At 38.4% G+C, this 21,477-nt stretch overlaps 2 protein-coding genes across 2 annotated transcripts; both read right to left on the bottom strand.

The window, feature by feature from the left end:
* Window positions 1-4,775: 4,775 nt before the first annotated feature.
* On the bottom strand, window positions 4,776-8,757 carry LOC145895732 (short transient receptor potential channel 4-like). The gene is made up of 10 exons (XM_082984518.1): window positions 8,174-8,757; window positions 7,904-8,111; window positions 7,517-7,732; window positions 7,261-7,362; window positions 7,014-7,157; window positions 6,726-6,956; window positions 6,519-6,666; window positions 6,329-6,442; window positions 6,087-6,255; window positions 4,776-5,592 (listed from the first exon to the last, which is right to left on the bottom strand). The coding sequence occupies exons 1-10, from the start codon at window positions 8,755-8,757 to the stop codon at window positions 4,776-4,778; spliced, it is 2,733 nt and encodes a 910-aa protein (XP_082840644.1).
* A 5,493-nt stretch (window positions 8,758-14,250) lies between these two features.
* On the bottom strand, window positions 14,251-15,072 carry LOC145895731 (uncharacterized). Its single transcript, XM_082984517.1, has one exon. The coding sequence runs from the start codon at window positions 15,070-15,072 to the stop codon at window positions 14,251-14,253; it is 822 nt and encodes a 273-aa protein (XP_082840643.1).
* Window positions 15,073-21,477: the final 6,405 nt, after the last annotated feature.

Genomic DNA, 21,477 nt, shown 5'->3' with positions numbered 1-21,477 from the left:
TGACTACAACCTAATTTTGATTTTCAACAGCAGCAAAGATAACACCCGAAGCTCTAACAACAAAACGATCATAACATAAAGCTCCAACAACTGAAATTCCAACAAAAATGAGAGCAATATTTTTGTAGAACTATAGCTGAAGCTCTAATTACAGAAAGAATAACTGTTACAACCAAAGCGTAATCACTAACAGCAACGAGTGTATTGACAACATAAAATTCCACTGCTGACCAACCAGAACTAAAACTCTGTGTTAGGAAAGCATGTTGTAATACTAAAAAGTTTTTATCTCATACACTTTAAGTTCCGCGTAAATAACGCACGCACGTCACGTTCGTCGCCGACTTCCGTTATGTCAGGTAACCATGAGACGTCGTGTGAAGAAAAACTTTCCACCATGTAAATCCCATCTGTTTACACTACGATTACAACGCGCTTGTGTTCCTTTAGCTTACAGTGACGTAATCGTTAGCAAAATAGCCACAGCCGGACTGCGAGCTGTCAATGAATTATCAAATTATAATTGAGAAGATGTATAAACGTCAAAAAGCATAAAAGCTGGCTACATATCATTTAAAACACACTGCTATCAAACATATTTCTTTGTTTGGGCATAGTAGTAAGTAGTTTAAGTTTTGTACTTTTACAAAAGTATGTGATCGGAGATAGCATACACCTGGTACTGTGTCCACGATAAGTAGCTTTAATAAACATTAAAGTATATAGCTATTACTTGCACTGTCTCCACGATAGGTTGTTTTTTTAAACGTGAGATTAGATTAATTATACCTTGACTGTGTCCACGATAGGTAGCTTTATTAAACGTTAAAGTATATTCACTATTACTTGCCCTGTGGCCACGATAGGTTGCTTTGATAAACGTTAGAGTAGATTAGATATACCTTGCACTGTGTCCACGATAGGTAGCTTTATTAAACGTTAAAGTATAATCGCTATTACTTGCACTATGTCCAAAATAGGTTGATTGTTAAACGTTAGAGTAGATTGGCTATTCCCTGCACTGTGTACACGATAGGTAGCTTTGTAAAACGTTTGAGTAGATTATTTATATCTTGCACTGTGTCCACGATAGGTAGCTTTGTTAAACGATAGAGTAGATTAATTATACCTTGTACTGTGTCCACGATACGTAGCTTTTTAATCACCTTTATGGTTTTATCCGTGTCCATGTGATGTTGTTTCATTAGTGAATCGTTCATCTGTCCAGTTGTTTTTTGAGGCAAAATACACATGATTTTGAATCATTTCATTTAAGTTTCGTCAGTGATTTATGTAAATTTGTGTTGTTACACGGGAGACATTCACACAAAGCAATAGCACTCTTTCCGGAAGCTTACAAATGGCGAATTTTAGTAAATGAATTACCTAATGTAGCTGGACAAGAAACCATGTTAGAGGCGCGAATGGCCGATATTGTAGCCTAACCTTGTTCATATGAAAAGCAAATTTCACTTGCGGTTTCAGGTTGATGATCAGCAAAGGTGCTTGAAGCTCACTGATTACCATCAATAATAAAAACTCGAGAGCAAACAGAAACTTAGACAATGGATTTTACTTCTTCCAATCTCAGCAATTTCAAAAACGACTTTCGAGGATTGAATGCCGAAGATCCTGTTTATGAAGTTCTTGATTGTTTCGTGTGAAAGTTTTCGCATCTTAACATGAATTTGTCTTCCCTGATCAAAAAGCTTGGTTAAAATTAAAAGGTTGTGTCACAGGATTAGTCAGTTATAATGTATATGATAACTCACTGTTTTTTGTATGTTGATACTAAGATAAAAGTTATTTTATTTCTTCTACTGTTGGAAACACTGAGGTGTGGTCACATGTAAGTGATGTGAATTATGATTTTTCCTTATTATAGTCACATTGTGTTTCGTATAAAACTTCAGAAGCACAGAAAAAAACACAGAGACGTAAAACAACGGGGGAGAGATAATGTCAGAGAGTACAGGCACTGTTTCGACCTGTAAGGTCACATCATTGCAGCTTGTCAGAACCTTTAGAGGGATTTTTATTGGTGAACAGAATCCAGGTTTTAATTCAGTTGAACTTTGACTGATAAACAATAACACCTGAAAAAGAAAAACAAAAGTTAAACTGCACACAGAGAAACGCCAGTAACAACTAAGGAACCGCAGGGCGCTGGTGGACATAATGATGCGTACATTTCTGAAGGCATGATTCATTACGCGCCCGTGTAAGCGTTGCGTTCGATCACCACACAGCTGGTGACAGTGGCACTGTGCTAACTGTTACACTAGCGGGCACCCCTGCGGTCGACGTCGATCTGTTGGGTACCCTATACTGAGTACCAAACAACAGAGACGAACCACTGTGGAGCGCACTATGGCCAAACGGATCTGCTTGGTAACCGATAATGCTAAAGGCTAAAACCCAATGCAATATATGTGAAAAAGAAGCCATAATATAGGAGATGTCTTTTTTTCACAGATAATATGAAATACACACACAGTAAATATGTGAAGTTCGCGTCTGCTGCTCTTGGAATTGGTCACGAACAGCTCAGCAATTACAACAATGTAGGCATATGGTCATTGTACGAATAAATGAAACTATCAAGTGCTTTTTCAAACCGTATATGTTGGAGAGATCGAAATCGGGACGCCCCTCAGTTGTTCCATGTGAGAATTGATACGTGGACTTCATTTTTTTGGGGTGCCATCAATTAAGTGCAGAAGATCTGATGTTGCTTACGGTAAGATCATCTGTTGTATTGATTCCAATAATCGTTTGCAATACAAAAAGTATATTAACACTAAACCATTTTAAATGTCTACACCTAATGCCTTGTGCAGCAGTACACCGCAAATACAACAGCAACAGCACATCTCTCACATATACTACAAATGGATTGAAATATCATCAAGGTGCAGTTAATGGTTTAGTTGGTCAGGACGTGCTAATGGTAAGATAATGAAGCGACTTTTTGTACACGAATGAAACAAAGTCAAATTAGATATTATCCGAAAGACATAACTTAATAATATTATGATAATTATCCTATAGCTGCAGGGTTACTTCCCGGATTGCCTTTTATGAACGGGACATTTCCTGGCTGATTCCGATATTTTATACATTTATTTGAGTCACTTTGTACACCAACAAAAATTTCGTTTGACGTCAAAATTTCAATATTTTAACTTGTGGCAACGATACACTTCTTTCCTTCTTAAAACGCGAAACTTAGTGCTGAAATCTATAGATCTGCATAAACTCAAACAAATATAACCCATTCCACATTGACAAAAGAAACTACGAAATATCCTGATGCATTGTAGATCGGTGGTTTGAAGAGTTTTAACCAAACATTAGTTGAAGCAATTAGGATTAATGGCGAAAGTTACTGTGAAGGTTACTTTGATGGTTTCCTGGAAATTGGATATCCAGAAACTTCGTTTGTTAGTGAAAATCAGCTAAATGTGTTGGGCGAAATGTATATACTGGGAGCACTGCCATGGAACCTATTTTCATTGTATTTAAACAGGTGAAGTTGCATATGTAGTTATTCTAATATTTTGAATGACGTTCGCTTTTAGGGCTCCGTTTAAACGTGATGGCGGGAAGTTAGAGTTCAACTATCATACTGTTTAAAATGTATGTTTGTCTATTATAACTCACAAGTATGATATGTGACCCATAACATTTCATCACAGTTGGGATGGGGGATTGCAGTGGACGGCATGAAGATTGGCGAAGGCGATGGCTCACAATTTGGTGTTGGTGGCTGCAACGCCAAAATCGATGCGGGGTCTCCATATATTTGTGTAAGGATTCGAAATATTTTTGGTGCTAATCAAAATGATGTGAATTCCTGCTAATTGATTCCCACACTGCCGAATGTAACCATCACGCTGTAAGGCATCGTCTACATACTCACTCCTGAGCAGTTCATATTTAAAGGTAAGTGGTTTTACTTTGGTGTTAAACCAACTGGAGTAGATATATCGGCTGAGAAGATTAAACCTAATAACGTGAGCAACCCTAAGTTTTTCTTGACGCCACTTGCCTCTGTTTGGAATAGGGTAGTTGTCAGGTTAGCGGAATTCATATTCTGTACTTCCTGTTTTCTTGCCCCACTGCACGACCAAGCTGTTTACATGTTGCTTTATGATATAAACTTGTATCCAAAAAGGGTTTTAAGGTTGGTTCTCCAATCAATAGGCCTGTAACAGCTTTGCGCCTTCGGAGTTTTTTTCTCAAACGCTTTTTGATTGTGTCTACACTGTCAAATATATTAAAATATGGCACATATGCTGGGATACGATTTATATTTTTTTTTCCACGTAGAGGCATTTTATAATGCTTAAGTTCATTGCGGGGTCTCCATATACTTGTGTAAGGATTCGAAATATTTTTGGTGCTAATCAAAATGATGTGAATTCCTGCTAATTGATTCCCACACTGCCGAATGTAACCATCACGCTGTAAGGCATCGTCTACATACTCACTCCTGAGCAGTACATATTTGAAGGTAAGTGGTTTTACTTTGGTGTCAAACCAACTGGAGTAGATATATCGACTGAAGAGACATTTTGTATTGAATACAAGGTTGACCAGAAACTGCTACAAAAGTAATAAGGATATTTAACATAGTAGGGTAAATGTCACACATGGAAAATTTCAACAAAATAAACTTGACAATTTGAAACATCTCAAAAAATGCTCGGCGAATGTTTTTGATATACTTTGTACTGTCACGTTAAGCGTATGTTGGTGAAATAAACATTCACCTATTTTGCAAATCCTTTGTTGTATTTATATCTTTCAAGAATAACCTTGATGACGTATTTTCTCGATCCTTGGTGATTTACATTTGCATTGTTGTTTACTTTATGTGCTCTCTTGGTTTTAAGGTACTTTCCCCTGGTCCATTTGACCAGTTGACGAATGTTCGGAATAATGTTCATTGGTGGAGGAAGAACGTTTTCCCTTCGAATAAATCGAAGCCAAACTGCCGCCCGGTGAAGTTTCCATTCCACTTCAGCGTTGGCGCTCGTCTGTTCGTAACTTCGCGACATCATGGCAATCAACATGTTGATCAAAACAATGAGAACAACAACGTGATATACAGTCACAAACGACCAAGCGAACCCTTCAGTTACGAAGTGTTTACCAGAAAGCGATATAAGAGACAGGTCAAGGTAGCCAAAAATTGTCCAATACAGGGACCGTAGTGAACTGCCGATATCAGTAAACAGAACACTTTTGTTGCAATTCGAAGCAGTAGAATTATTTGCAACACAAAGCAGTTGTCTGCCAGGATTTGTGCCATAATACCAATACAACTCACTGAGACTTAGAGCAAAAGCAATAACGACAAGTGCGAATATAAAAAGGAATTCGAGGATGTTGGTTACCATTCTGGCTAACGACAATTGCAGGGGGCCAAGTCTACGAATTGTTCTGATCGAATTAAAAACACGGAGACACACAAAGATATAAGCCCAAGAAAGCAGAGCTTCAGAAATAAGTTTAAATTCGTTTGGTTTCCATTCGTATCTCGGTGTTTTGATTACATTATTGTTGTGTTGAAAAAAATCCACTGCCCTGTTTAAAATGAAAGGATTTAAAGGTTATTTTGGACAGTCAACTAAATAACTAAAAGGCGTGCAATTTGCTGAATTACACGCCTAATGCGTTCAAAGAAGGGAATAAATTGTATTCGTAATCAACTTTGTCAAAAAACCAACAGCGATTTTCGCAAAGGAATGTCGGTTTAAAACCGAAAATGCACATTTATGCTGTATAGCAGTGGTAGGAAACCTTTTTGGTTTAGGAGAGTCATGAAAGCTAAATATTTTTGATTGTATTTTCGTGAGAGCCATATAATATTTTTCAACATCTGGTTATTAAATTCAGAAGACCGAAATAACGCCTGCACTTTCTTAACACGATTGTTTACGTTGAAGAAAATTTTATAGCATTAAATGGCTGTGTACCAGTAATTATGTCACTGGTTTATATCTTGAATTAAGTGCAATGGTTTGTCATTGCTCTTCTGTCGTCGCACCTCGGTGTAAGTAAATTCATAGCAAACTTACCTTAGTATGGCGCTGGTGCTTAGTAATGCAAGTTGTGTGATATCATTTATATTCCACCAGTCCGAGAAGTATTTGGAAGGGCCATGGATTTTTAATTCAACAAATTCTTGACTCCATTTTCCGAATATCCACAAGAGCATCAACCATTCAACTGGTGTGGGAGGAGATCCTAAAAGTGTTAACCACGTTTAAACTAATCGTAAAGCGACAATTTGGAGGAATGTGCAGTTTCCTCGGCATACCCAGATAATCGTTTTCAACAGATCGTGTTGCGACGTTGATGACCACCAAAACAACAAAGGATAAATCCGATATAAGGTGACAAGCAAATGCTACTGCTGGTTGTTTTATAAGCTCTGTAATAGTTTCCAAAAGGATCGAGTATTACAAAATATATTTGTTCACATCGGGACTAAAATGGGAACTGCTTACTTCCCATCCAAATATTTGGGACAGTCAAATAAAACAGAGACAGAAAAGGAAAAAGCAATCCGACGAAAAAGTTGATTAAAATCCATTTAATCATATTTCCTTGGTGCATGTACCTTGCCCCCTTGTAGTTCATGTAATCGATGCATTGCTGGACAAATGATTTGCAATTACACTAAAAATAGACCTAGGATGGAATTGATTACAAACCTGTGTGTTGCTATGAGTTACGAAATTTAATAACCGCATGTCGACCGAACGGTCAAGAAGTTGCATCTTTTTACGTGACTTCGCATTATCATTTTGTTCACTTCCATCTTGGCGAATTTCAATATCGTCGAATTCTTTAACAACTCTTCCTAATCGTTGTATGGGTTTTGATGTGTCCAGGTTTGCGACCTCACATTGAAAAAGGCAGAGCAGACCATCAGACGAGCGAATCTGCAAAAGCATCTTTTTATGTTTCGTTTTTTTATACAGACCTTAATTGCAGATTACCTCATCTAAAAGAGCGCACATATAACTTACAACTTCAAGTTCTAACTCGACGTAAAACTGACTGTGTGCTGGTTCCATTTTGGCATTTTCTCGTATTGTTGTTATCAAATCCATGGAATGTTGGAATGGATCAATACCAAACTTCTATCAAATCCAGCCAAAAGAGTAAACGTATGTACGGTATTGTATCGCCAACAAAGTGTACCTAACTTAATTTAATGCTTTCTTTTCAATTACTTTATGTTACCTCAGCGAGTACTGTAATATAGGCTGGGCTTGATTTTGCTTGGCACATTATTTTCCTATCATTTGCTGACTCCCAGAAAACCCCGTCATATGTGCATTTTTCCTGTGCCAAATAATAGATGTAACTTGTAATGTTTTTTTTGTTACAACAAAGGTTAGCAATAATCTCGAAACAGAATTGGGTTGGTTGATGTCGCAACTCATGTAATCATTAAGATTAATATGTTGTGTTGACTTGTATGGTACCCAGCCCCTACCTCCAGTTTATATCCATGCTCGATTAATAGTTTCAGAATGTAGTACTTGTTACAATGTGCAGCAAGGACAACCGGGCCGAATCCAGGAAAGTAGTAGTCGCTCGATGGAAGTGTGGGAGTCTGAATACCGCGTTTGTATTCAGATTCCAGGATTAGTTCAACGCCTTCCACGAAATCTTGCTTGATCGCATGTAAAAAGGACCACTCTAAATTTACCTGTTTTAAGACAAAAATATTCTTTACACTTTTGTACTTTTGTGTTTGTTTTTTTGTTGATAAAATTGCGTTTCTAGGGGGACTTTATGGGGGTTATGGCGCAGCAATTCTACATAAACTGTGTTTATTTGTGTGTGTGATTTATGTATGTAACTTATGTCCAATTCAAACCTCCATTTCCAGAAGAAGTTTGCAAGCTTTCACTGATCGGTTGTTGATGGCAATTCTGAGGGCTGTCCGCCCTTCTTGATCAGTGTAATTTACATCGGGAATTAGATTCCTTCCAGGCAATAGATAACTAACACTGATTTCATCTCGCGTAGTGGTTGAAACCTTCAGGCGATCTGCTTTCACATCCGCAATGAATTGATTGTTTATCCTGAAGATGCAAAACTCTTGTAAAATAAAAAAAGAATGTTGTGGAATAATGTTGTCACTTACTTTTCATTTCCAGTTGTTTCATCGTCTTGGCCCTCGTTCTCACTAAAAACTGTACTTTCACAAAAATATCGTTTTAAGACTCTTGTTGTCTCACAGCATAAAGACAGGTACTTGTGGGTCCATCTAGGGTATACTGGGGATGGTGGTGAATTAATTTCGGCTGGACTTGGAGAACTTTCTTCCTTGTGGGTCCTACTAGGGTGTACTGGGGATGGTGGTTCATTAATTTTAGCTGGACTTGGAGAACTTCCGTACTTGGGAGTCCGTTCAGGATTTACTGGGGGTGGCGGTTCATGAATTTTGGCTGGGTTTGGAGAACTTCCGTACTTGTGATTCCTTCTAGGGTTTACTGGTCCCGGTGGTTGATTAATTTCAGCATTACTTGGAGAACTTACGTACTTGGGAGTCCGTTCGGGATTTACTGGGGGTGGCGGTTCATGAATTTTGGCTGGGTTTGGAGAACTTCCGTACTTGTGATTCCTTCTAGGGTTTACTGGTCTTGGTGGTTGATTAATTTCGGCAGTACTTGGAGAACTTACGTAGTTGGGAGTCCGTTCGGGATTTACTGGGGGGTGGCGGTTCATGAATTTCGGCTGGACTTGGGGAAATTTGGTAAATAGGGATCATGATTTTGTGGCAATTTTAACTGTAAAACTCATTGAGTTCGTTCATGTATTTTCTTTACTAACCTGTAAACACCATATCGTTAGGTGCAAAATTAACTCAAAAGGTTTTTTCTACTTGAAATTTAAGATTTTTTTTTCAACGAATTTACGACCTTCCAGATAGTTGAACAGCCTATCATTGAACACTAACGAAACAAGAACCACCAAAAAAACTAACATTTGCACAGTTAAACGACGAAGTGCAAATAATTACTGATCCTAGCAGAGAATCTTTAACTCGTCACATGTTTACAATATTAACATCCATATACATAGGTCGAATTTCTAAGACGACCAAAACGGATTCTCTGTTGCAGGCTTGCAAGGAATATTTCCAACATTACCGGTATTAAACGATAGAACTCAAACTGCATGCCACAAAATGCGACCTTTAGTAAAAGTAATTGACAAACATTGTTAAAAACGAACCAAATAACTTTTTTTGATGTTTGTGTTCCGCAATGGAAACTACAAATGCCCATACAGCCAATGTGTTTCCCTGTATCATTTACTACAAAATAACTTTTCCGGTGGGAAAAATCAGCATTGTGTTAAATGTCAATTTAATGCCGCGTTTCCACATCGCGGTTTGGAAAGCAAAAATGAGTCATTTGCCGTATTTAAATGCACAGCACAAACTGTAGATACAAAGTATGTCTCATTCGGTACGTTTGGTCGTACCGCAGTCGCACGCAAAGTCCAATAACGTGTTTCCCCATGACGTCACAAGAATGTGTTGGATTTGAGAGCATTGCGCAAAGCTTGTGGAAAAGGCTTCTCACTGTACTTTTACTTTCTAGTCCGATTTGCTGGTAAAGAGTTTGAATGCGTGACAAACAAAAGCCTGCACCAAAACCCAAGAAGAAGACATCGAAGTGGCTTTATTGGCAGAAATCTCGAATACATCCCATACAGAGGTTAAACACTATCTTCAACAAACCTAAATATAGCTGAAAACGTTCACAGAAGGAAATTGTCTGGACGAAGAAGTTATATAAAATAATACCCATTTAAAAGTAAATGATGTGTATTTGTACCACTTAAACAACAGTTGTTTTGCTATGCGTAGTGATACATGGATTACTCTTGATGTTAGTTTTGACAGACATAAAATGTTCTCAAGAAATTGAATATTGGACATTGCTACACAAACGATTGCAATAAACTACAAATAAACCAGTGGCCAAAAGCAAAAAACAATAACATTCTTGACAACCACAGGATGTTCCACATTCCATAAATTGTTTGCAACTACAAATCCTGGCAAAAAAACGATTGTAGACAAATCAAACAACAAAGAATGCTAAAAGTTAAGCCTCCAACACTACCAATAACAAAATTAACAACTACAAATAAGAACAACAACAGCCACAACTAATGACTATTACTAAAGCTCCAATAACTGAAAGAGTGACCACTTCAACCAAAGCTTGATAACCAACATCAACGAGAGTAATGACTAAATCTGGGGAACCAACAACATAAAATTCCACCAATTACCAACAAGAACTAAAACTCTGCGTTAAGAAGGCATGTTCCAATTTTAAAAAGTTGTTGTTACTCCCATACACTTTAAGTGCGTAAAAAACGCTCGCATGTCACGTTAATACTGACTTCCGTTATGTCAGTTAACCGTGAGACGTCGTACGAAGCAAAGCTTTACCCCCAGGCAATTCTATACTTTTTGCACTACGATTACCACGCGCTTGTGTTCCTTTAGCTTACAGTGACGTAATCGTCAGCAAAATTAACCACAGCCAGACTGCTAGGTGTCAATGAATTATCAAACTAAAATCTTAGAAGATTTATAAACGTGAAAAAGCATAGTAGCTGGCCACATATCATTTAAAACACACAGCTATCAAAAGTGTGTTGGTTGGGAATGTTCAAATACCAATGGCTAATTAAACTTGATGTTATCGTTTATTAACGTTTATTGACCCCCACTTCGTTTCAAATTTTTCTGGCTATACCTTGCACTGCGTTTGAGTAGATTAGCTATACCTTGCACTGTGTCCACGATAGGTAGCCTTGTTAAAGGTCAGATATAGTATATACCTTGCACTGCAACCACAATAGGTTACTTTGTTGAAGGGTTAGAGTAGATTAGCTATACCTTGCACAGCATCGACGATAGGTAACTTTGTTAAACGTTGGAGTATATTTACTACACCTTTCACTGTTCCACGATAGGTAGCTTTGTTAAACGTTAAAGTATATTCACTACACCTTTCACTGTTCCTCGATATGTAGCTTTCTTAAAGCGTTAGAGTCGATTGGCTATACCTTGCACAGCGTCCATGTTAGGTAGCTTTATTAAAGCGTTAGAGTGCATTAGCTATACCATGCACTGTGTCCACGGTAGGTAGCTTCAAAACTGAAATGCGAACTTGAGTAAACGTATTTGACCAAACATTGTTAAAAACGAACCAAATAACTTTTTTTGATGTTTGAGTTCCGGCAGTGGAACCTACAAATGCCCGTACAGTCAATTTGATTTCCTGTATCATTTACTACACAAACAATTTTCCGGTGGGTAAACTTATCTTATAATTGTGTTTAATTTCCATTTAATGCCGCGTTTTAATCTCGCATTTTGGAAAGCAGTCGCGAGTTATTTGCTGTTTTTAAATGCACAGCACAAACTGTGGATACGAAGCCTGTCTCATTCGTCACGCTTGTTCGTATCGCAGTCACCCAGAAATCACGACAACGTGTTTCCCCATGACGTCACAAGAATGTGTTGGATTTGAGAGCTTTGTGCAAAGCCTGTGAAAAAGTCTTCTCACTGTATTTTTGCTTTCTAGTCCGGTTTGCTGGTAAAAAGTTTGAATACATGACAAACAAACACCTGCACCAAAATCCAAGAAGAATTATTGACAGAAATCTCGAATACGTCCCATACAGTACGTTAAACACTATCTTCAACAAACCTAAATATAGCTGCAAATGTTCACTAAAGGAAATTGTCTGCACGCAGCAGTTGTGTAAAATAATACCCAATTAAAAGTAAATTATGTGTATTTGTACCACATAAACAACAGTAGTTTTGTTATGCGTAGCGATATATGAGATCTCTTGACGTTAGTTTCGTCAGACATAACATGTTTTCCACAAGTTAAATATTGGACATTGCTACACAAACGATTGCAATAAACTACCAATAAACCAGTGGCCCAAAGCAAAAAAACAATAACATTCTTGACAACTACAGGATGTTCCACATTCCATAAATTGTTTGCAACTACAAATCCTGGTGAAACAACGATTGTAAAGAAATCAAACAACAAAGAATGCCAAAAGTTAAGCCTCCAACATGAACGACAACAGAATCGACGATAAACGAACCACTGACAACAACTGGGGTGACAACTACATTGAAAAATGACAACAGTAACAACTATTGTTTCAACAGCATTACTGGTTATGACTACATCTAAATCTCAGTTTACAACAGCAGCAACGACTACATCTGAAGCTCCAACAACAAAACGACCACCACAAAAAGCTCTAACAACTGAAATTCCAACAATAATAAGAGTAATATTTAGAAATGAAACTCCAACAACAAAATATATAACGACTATCACTGAAGCTCCAATAACTGAATGAGTGACCACTTCAACCAAAGCTTGATCACCAACAGCAACGAGAGTAATGACTAAATCTGGGGAACCAACAACATAAAATTCCACCAATGACCAACAAGAACTAAAACTCTAGGTTAAGAAGGCATGTACCAATATTAAAAAGTTGTTGTTACTTCCATACACTTTAAGTGCGAAACAACGCTCCCACATCACGTTAATCACTGACTTCCGTTATGTCAGTCAACCGTGAGACGTCGAGCGAAGCAAAGCTTTGCCGCATGCAATTCTCTTCTGTTTACACTACGATTACCACGCACTTGTGTTCCTTTAGCTTACAGTGACGTAATCGTTAGCAAAATTAACCACTGCCAGACTGCTAGGTGTCAATGAATTATCTAACTAAAAATTTAGAAGATGTACAAACGTGAAAAATTGTAATAGCTGGCCACATATCATTTAAAACACACTGCTATCAAAAGTGTGTTGGTTGGGAATGTTTAAAACCCAATGGCTAATTAAACTTGATGTTATCGTTTATTAACGTTTATTGACCCCCACTTTGCTTCATATTTTTCTTGCTATACCTTGCACTGCAATAGAGTAGATTATCCATACCTTGCACTGTGTCCACGATAGGTAGCCTTGCTAAAGGTCTGATATAGTATATACCTTGAACTGTAACCACAATGGGTTACTTTGATAAAGCGATTGAGTAGACTAGCTATACCTTACACTGTGTCCTGAATAGGTAACTTTGTTAAAGATTGGAGTATATTCACTACACCACTCATTGTGTCCACAATAAGTAGCATTAAAACTGCATGCAACGAAATGCGACCTTGAGTAAACGTATTTGACCAAACATTGTTAAAAACTCACCAAATAACTTTTTTTATGTTTGAGTTCCGGCAATGGAACCTACAAATGCCCATACAGCCATTTTGTTTTCCTGTATCATTTATTACAAAAACAGTTTTTCGGGCGGGTAAACTTAACTTAAAATTGTGTTTAATTTCAATTTAATGCCGCGTTTCCATCTTGCATTTGGGAAAGCAGTCGCGAGTTATTTGCTGTATTTAAATGTACAGCACAAACTGTGGATACAAAGCCTGTCTCATTCGTTACGTTTGGTCGTATCGCATTCACCCAGAAACCCCGACAACGTGTTTCTTCATGACGTCAAAAGAATGCGTTGGATTCTGCAGCATTGCGCGAAGCCTGTGAAAAAGGCTTCTCACTGTATTTTTACTTTCTGGTCCGGTTTGCTGGTAAAGAGTTTGAATGCGTGACAGACAAACACCTGCACCAAAACCCAAGGAGAAGTACTGGCAGAAATCTCGAATGCGTCCCATACAATAGGTTAAACACTATCTTCAACAAACCTAAATATAACTACAAACGTTCACTGAAGGAAATTGTCTGCACGCAGCATTTGCGTAAAATAATACCCAGTTAAAAGTAAGTTATGTGTACTTGTAGCACTTAAAACAACAGTAGTTTTAAATAGTATGTTGCTAACGCTGCCAGGCATACTATTTAGTAATGAAAAGCTCGTCTGGCAAAAGAAAAACTTGTTTGTTCGACGTTTCGGTTGTTATACAACGAACCTTCATCAGGATAATGAAGTAAAAAAAAACGCCCACACGGCGATAAATAGTCACGCGCGCATAAAGCAAAAGGCAAAAAAGGCAAAAAAGGGGGCGAAAGAAACAACACAAGCTAAGAAGCGGGGAGGGGGAACACCATTAATAGAAAATGCGCGCCAACCGGACGATACCGAGGTCTAAAGCATAGCGCCTCGAGGTGCGCAAGACCATCACGTTCAACCAGGGGGCATGTCGTGCAGACCGTTTATCAAATTGCGATAAACGGGTGGAAAGAAGGTTTCCCTCTTATCATTAAGTGCGAACCCATGTGCGTTTATATGAACAGACTCGATGAACATTCTCTTGTACCTGTCCTTTTCCCGGTCCAAAATTACTGTGTCCTCAAAATTAACCGTGTGTCCTGTTGCTGCAACATGTTGCGACAATGCCGTCCCTGCCACCTTATTGGGTTTGCCAACATCCCGTTGATGTTCCTTTAGACGTGTTCGTAGGGCGCGACCCGTCTCACCAATGTACACCTTCTTACACCCTCCACATGGAATGCGGTATATTACCCCTCTAGCATCTAACGCACCACCAGCGCGATCTTTAGGATGCGATACCAAGGAGCGTAGTGTAACCGCAGGACGCTCGTACACCAGGATGGAAAAGTCCTCCAGCAGTCTCTTTAAGGTCTCTGAAAGTCCTGGAAAATATGGGAGAACAACCACACCCGCGGTGGGACTTTTATTGCACTTAGGCAGGGATGCAGGATTTTGGCGCAGAAAGGAGCTTGGGTAACCATTTCTTAAAAGAGCATCCCGCACACTACCCACCTCTTGTTCTCGGGCCTTTTTCTCTGTAACAAGATTGTCCGCTCTGGTGTATAGTGCACGCACTACAGCCCGCTTGTGGGATATAGGGTGCGCTGACCGGAAGGATAGATACCTGTCAGAATGTGTCGGTTTTCGGTAAACACTCGTGCGGAGCGACCCACGGTTTTCCCTTTGAACAGAAACATCTAAAAACGATAAAATCCCACCATGCTCAACCTCCATGGTGAACTTAATGCTCGCTTCGATCGAGTTGAGGTGCTCTAGCAGCGATTCTACGTAGTCGCGATGCACAACCACAAACGTATCGTCCACGTAACGTCGCCACAAGCGTGGGGGACTCAAAAACGTTGACAACAGTAGTTTTGCAATGCGTAGTGATATATGGATATATCTTGATGTTAGTTTCGACAGACATCACATGTTCTCAAGAAATTGAATATTGGACATTGCTACAAAAACGATTGCCATAAACTACCTATAAACCACTGGCCCAAAGCAAAAAAACAATAACATTCGTGACAACTACAGGATATTCCACATTCCATAAATTGTTTACAACTGCAAATCCTGGTGAAAGATCGATTGTAAAGAAATCAAACAACAAAGAATGCCAAAAGTTAAGCCTCCAACACTACCGACAACAGAATCGACGACAAACGAACTACTGACAACAACTGGGGTGACAACTACATTTAAAAATGACAACAGTAACAACTAAAGTTTCAACAGCATTAGTGGTTACGACTACATCAAAATCTCAATTTACAACAGCAGCAACGACCACAACAAAAAACAAAAATAAGAGTATTACCTAGAACTGAAACTCCAACAACAAAATATATAACGACTATCACTGAAGCTCCAATAACTGAAAGAGTGACCACTTCAACCAAAGCTTGATAACCAACAGCAACGTGAGTAATGACTAAATCTGGGGAACCAACAACATAAAATTCCACCAATGACCAACAAGAACTAAAACTCTGGGTTAGGAAGTAATGTTCGTAAATAACGCACGCACGTCGCCTTAATCGCTGACTTCTGTTATGTCAGTCAACTGTGAGACGTCGTGCGAAGGAAAACTTTATCCCACATAAATCCCCTCTGTTTACACAAAGATTACCACGCGCTTATGTTCCTTTAGCTTACAGTGACGCAATCGTTAGCAAAATTAACCACAGCCAGACTGCGAGGTGCCAATGAAGTATCAAATTATAATTTAGGAGATGCATAGTTTGTTCCTAACGCTGCCAGGCATACTATTTGTAATTAAAAGCTCTTCTGAGAAAAGAAAAACTTGTTTGTTCGACGTTTCGGTTGTTATACAACGAACCTTCATCAGGATAATGAAGTAAAAACGCCCACACAGCGATAAATATTCACGCGCGCATAAAGCAAAAAACGGCAAAAAAAGGCCTAGACTTGAAAAAGTTAGAAGATGCATAGACGTGAAAAAGTTTAATGGCTGGCCACATATCATTTAAAACACACTGCTATCAAAAATGTGATGGTTGGGAAAGTTTAAAAACCAACGGTTACTTAAACTTGATGTTATCGTTTATTAACGTTTATTGACCCACATCGCTTAATATTTTTCTTTAAGCGTTAGAGTACATTAGCTATACATTGCACTGTGTCCACGATAGGTGGCTTTTTTAAGCGTTACATTCAATTATCTATACTTTGCACTGTGTCACGATAGGTAGCTTTAGAATCAAATAGCTATACCTTGCCCTGTGTCCACGACAGTTAGCTTTGGAATAAAATAGCTATACCTTAGGCCATGTCCACTATAGGTAGCTTTGTTAAACGTTACAGTAAATTAGCTATACCTTTCATTGTGTCCACGATAGGTAGCTTTGTTAAGCGTTACTGTAAATTAGCTATACCTTTCATTGTGTCCACGATAGGTAGCTTTGTTAAGAGTTACAGTAAATTAGCTATACCTTTCACTGTGTCCACGATAGGTAGCTTTGTTAAGCGTTACAGTAAATTAGCTATACCTTTCACTGTGTCCACGATAGGTAGCTTTGTTAAGCGTTACAGCAAATTAGCTATACCTTTCTGTGTGTCCACGATAGGTAGCTTTGCTAAGCGTTACAGTGAATTAGGTATACCTTCACTGTGTCCAAGATAGGTAGCTTTGTTAGCGTTACAGTAAATTACCTATACCTTAAACTGTGTCCACGATAGGTAGATTTAGAATAAAATAACTGTACCTTACACTGTGCCCACGATATGTAGCTTTGTGGTTTTATCCATGTACCTGTGATTTTATTTCTTTTGTGCATCGTTCATCTGTACAATTGTTTTGGGGGGCAAAATACGCATGATTTCATTTCATTTGAGTTTTATCAGTGATTTAAGCAAATTTGTGTTGTTTTACGATGGACATTCACACAAAGCAAGAGCACTCTTTCTGGAAGCTTATACCAATGGCTAATTTTAGTAATTGCAAGTAGCTAGATAAGAAAACTTGTGAGAGGCGCGAATGACTGTTGTTGTAACCGAACCTTGTTCATGAAAAGCAAATTTTCACACGCGGTTTTCAGGATCAGAAAGGTACTTGAAGCTTACTAGTTTCTATCAACAATAACATCGCGAGAGCAAAGAGAACTAAAACGACTTCCGAGGATTTATTGCCGAAGATCCTGTTTATGAAGTTGTAGATTGTTTCGTGTAAAAGGTTTCGCATCTTAATTTAAATTTGTCCTCCCTGATCAAAACAGATTGGCTAAAATTTAAACGTTGTGTCAGAGGATTAGTTACTTATGATGTATACAAAAACTCACTGTTTTTTTATGTTGTCAATAAGATCAAAGTTGTTGTATTTCTTCTGCTGTTGGAAAAACTTTGCTGTGGTCGCATGTAAGTGATGCGAATTAAGATTTTTACTATGCATGTCCTAGCATCTTACCTTGTTGTTATACCTTGTGTTTAGAATAAAACTTCAGAAGCACAGACAAAGCACAGAGACGTGAAAGAACGGGAAAGGGAGAATATGAAATACACACACAGTAAATATGTGAAGTTGTTCCATGTGACAATTGATACAAGGACTTCATTTATTTAGGTGCCATCAATTAAGTGCAAAAGATCTGATGTTGCTTGTGGTAAGATCATCTGGGGTATTGATTCCAACAATCGTTGGCAATACAAAAAGTATATTAACACTAAATCATTCTTTAATTCCCACACCTAATGCTGCCTTCTGCAACAGTAGGCCTACATCGCAAATACAACAGCGCGGCAGCTTTAATCTATACTACAAATTGTACTTGGGCGGTGTGGATCCCACATGATTCACTGGAGAGCTCAACTATCATACTGTTCAAATGGTATGTTTGTCAATTATAACTCACGGAGTGGATCACAATTTTGTGTTGATGGCTGCAACGCCAAAATCGATGTAGGGTCTCCATATATTTGTGTATGTCGGGATGAATTCGAAAGGATTCGAAATATTCTTGGTGCTAATCAAAATGATGTGAATTCCAGCTAAATGATTTCCACACTCCCGAATGTAACCATCACGCTGTCAGGTATCGTCTACATACTCACTCCTGAGCAGTACATATTAAAGGTAAGTGGTTTTACTTTGATGTTAAACCAACTGGAGTAGACATATCGGGTGAGAAGACTAAACTTAACGTGCACAACAATAAGTTTCGGTTGACGTCACTTGCCTCTGTTTAGAATAGGGTAGTTGTCAGGTAAGTGGCATTCATATCTTATACTTTCTGTTTTCTTCTTCCACTGCACGACCAATCCATTTACGCGTTGCTTTATGGTGGAAGCTTGTCTTTGAAAAGGTTATAATGTTGGTTCTCCCGTCAATAGGCCTGTAGCAGCTTTGAACCTTTGGAGTTTTTTTCTCAAACGCCTTGTGATTCTGCTACACTAACCCCGTTTACATGACGGTTTAAGACGGCTTCGAAGCTGACTCGCCGATCCGACTCTCTCGTTTTCGGCGAAGAGAAAAAGGCAAGCGTCTTAAGCCGTCTCGGCCTTCGATCTAACGCGGAGAGTGGTTTACGGGACAGCTTAAGCGATTAAGTCAGCTTAAACCCAGTTGCGACAAGTGCCGCGAAGAAGTTAGGATTAGGTGATTTGTTTATGAGGTTGTGCGTTGAGGGTTTGCTGTTTACAATAAACCTTAAAAGTAATAAACTAGTTCTAGTACAACTACGTGAGTATGCTCTATGCTGCAGGGGCGAGAAGGATGTGCTTACTCGAGTTAATTTTGATAAATACTGCGCAAGTGTTAAATGAATTGTACAAGCATCAAGATACAAAAAAGCAACATTCGTTTTGAGGACCTAAGTTGCATTTTGGAGACCTGAAGGAAACAAATGCATTGCAGGAATGCTGACACTTGCTTGAAAGAAGAATGCACTTGTGTTAACTGTTTTCATTTGCTGCTGGATGTGCTATAATATAACAAGTCAATGCAAACTGGTTGTTTATTCATATTTAGGCTACTGCATCTTATTTAGGCTACTGCATCTTATTTATGCTTTTTTGTGAACAACAATCAACCATAAAATACAAAAGCAGGCTTATGTAAACCTTTTCTGTTCGTCAAAAAAAAAGAAAATATGACAAGAATGCCATGACACAAGTTTATGTTATGTAACTATCACATCTTCTGTATATTTGTTTCAAATTAATTAACATTGGGCTGGTATGAAACATTCCATTCAGTCTTTTCTGACACTCAATTGTACATGGGATTACGGGATTAGGCAGCTTCTGAAAAGGATCCTGTGAAGAAGGACAGAGATAATTAATACTACTAAACATGAAATTTTCACTTGAATACTCTTACCATGGTGTTGTTGTGAACACATTCCAGGAAAATGCAGCCTTTTAGTTTAATCAGAAATTAAAAATATGGGTTGCAGCAGGCTTTCTAGTTAAATCATCTATTATATCTGGCAAAGTAAACTCACACTATAATCAAGGACCAATTTACAGCAAGCATTTGCGTAAACTAACTGCCAATAACTTTTCTCTGCATGCTTAGATTAGAAATATTGATAATTTATTTAGTACAGAGTCTGAATTTACAGCCTGTCAGCCCGAGACAGCTTAACTTAAGCTGACTTAAAAGCCCCATGTAAATTCGTCGTTTTCGCGCGTCGAATTTGAAAATCACGTGACCCGGTCACGAGTCGACTTGATGCTCAAGTCGACTTGGCCATGTAAACAGGGTTACTGTCAATGATATTCAAGTAGGACACGTATGTTGGTATACCGTTTGTATTTTTTTTACTACGTGAACGTATTCTATAATGCTCAAGTTTATTACTAATGATGCTGCCAGGCATTTTAATGTTGAAGGAGGCTGATAAGTTATATATAAATATTGTTGCCAGAAGAGACTTTTTGTATTGAATACAAAGATTTACGATGAGGCGATGTGTTACAGGAACCGACAGCATGTTACATTGGTTTTGGGAAGCAGTAGATATGTTATGTTGGGTCATCGGCAATATCTGGAAATTACTACACCACGTGCGTCTACACCAACAAACGTGTGGGATTCGCACAATTGAATCACGATTTTCAAAATTACCCTGATTCCAAATGAAAGATATATGTTTGTATGTGGTTAATTAGAAAGTGGTGTATTCCTTGTACGGGAGACTGTGTATTATTTCAATGTAAATGTAACGCAAAAGAACTTGCGATGACTTGTTGGCGTTTTTTCCCAAGTTTATCGCTTTCATTGTGTCACGTATTCTTTTACGCCACGTTTATTTTCAGCTTTTGTTATTTCACCTTCCACCTGCTTAGTCAAATATTTTGTGTTGATTTTTATTTACCAAGTGTCTCCACCGCACGTTGATTTAATATCGCAGCGCTAGCTCCTTTCCTCTCACGTGACACGGGTAGGGCCAATGACTGGCAGGAGAAAACAGAAAAACTGGGCTGACACGAGACGCTAAGTGACATCGCGAGACAGACCGTTTTTGGCAGATTGTGATTCGTCTGTGGTATTTTTAGAGTTTTTATGAACAAGATATTATCAAAACGGTTGTGCTGGAACAGGCTTGTGGTTGGCCGTGAATGCAGCATCCTGAAAACCAAGGAGAGCGTTTATTTAAGCAGCGTACCGATGTTTCGTATAAATGTTTTCATTGAAGTTTCTTGCACTCAGATAAGTTGGTTGAAATAAACGTAGATTAAATGTCGACCTTACAAGTGAACTGATAGTTTAGTTGAGATGTATGTTGTGATGATTGAAGTAAAAGTTATATGTGCAAAAAAGCCATATAATTGCAAAACTGCAGACAGGGTGTGTACACGCACTGGGTAAAAGTTAGTTACGAAAAACCGTTATCATGTCCGGAGAGGTTTATATGATGACGTCACTATATTCTAATTTGGTCGATTATAGCATAAAATTGATGGAATTCAGGTTTGAATCAAGAGTAAAATTTGATTTGAATCAAGAGTTATAAGAAAACATGATTTTTTCCCGCCACCGGAACCATAACTGTAACTTCTGAAGCCACTGTTCCAGTCATTTTTATCCGACCATCCGGTGAGGTTGCTTGCAGACTCGCACGATGCTCGCCTGATACCGATACTGACCTCCGGTAATATCGCATACTCGTCTGA

This window comes from Ascidia mentula, chromosome 3 (assembly GCF_947561715.1).
Source record: "Ascidia mentula chromosome 3, kaAscMent1.1, whole genome shotgun sequence".
In the NCBI taxonomy this organism is placed as follows: domain Eukaryota; kingdom Metazoa; phylum Chordata; class Ascidiacea; order Phlebobranchia; family Ascidiidae; genus Ascidia; species Ascidia mentula.
This window is presented reverse-complemented; position numbering and strand designations above follow the sequence as displayed.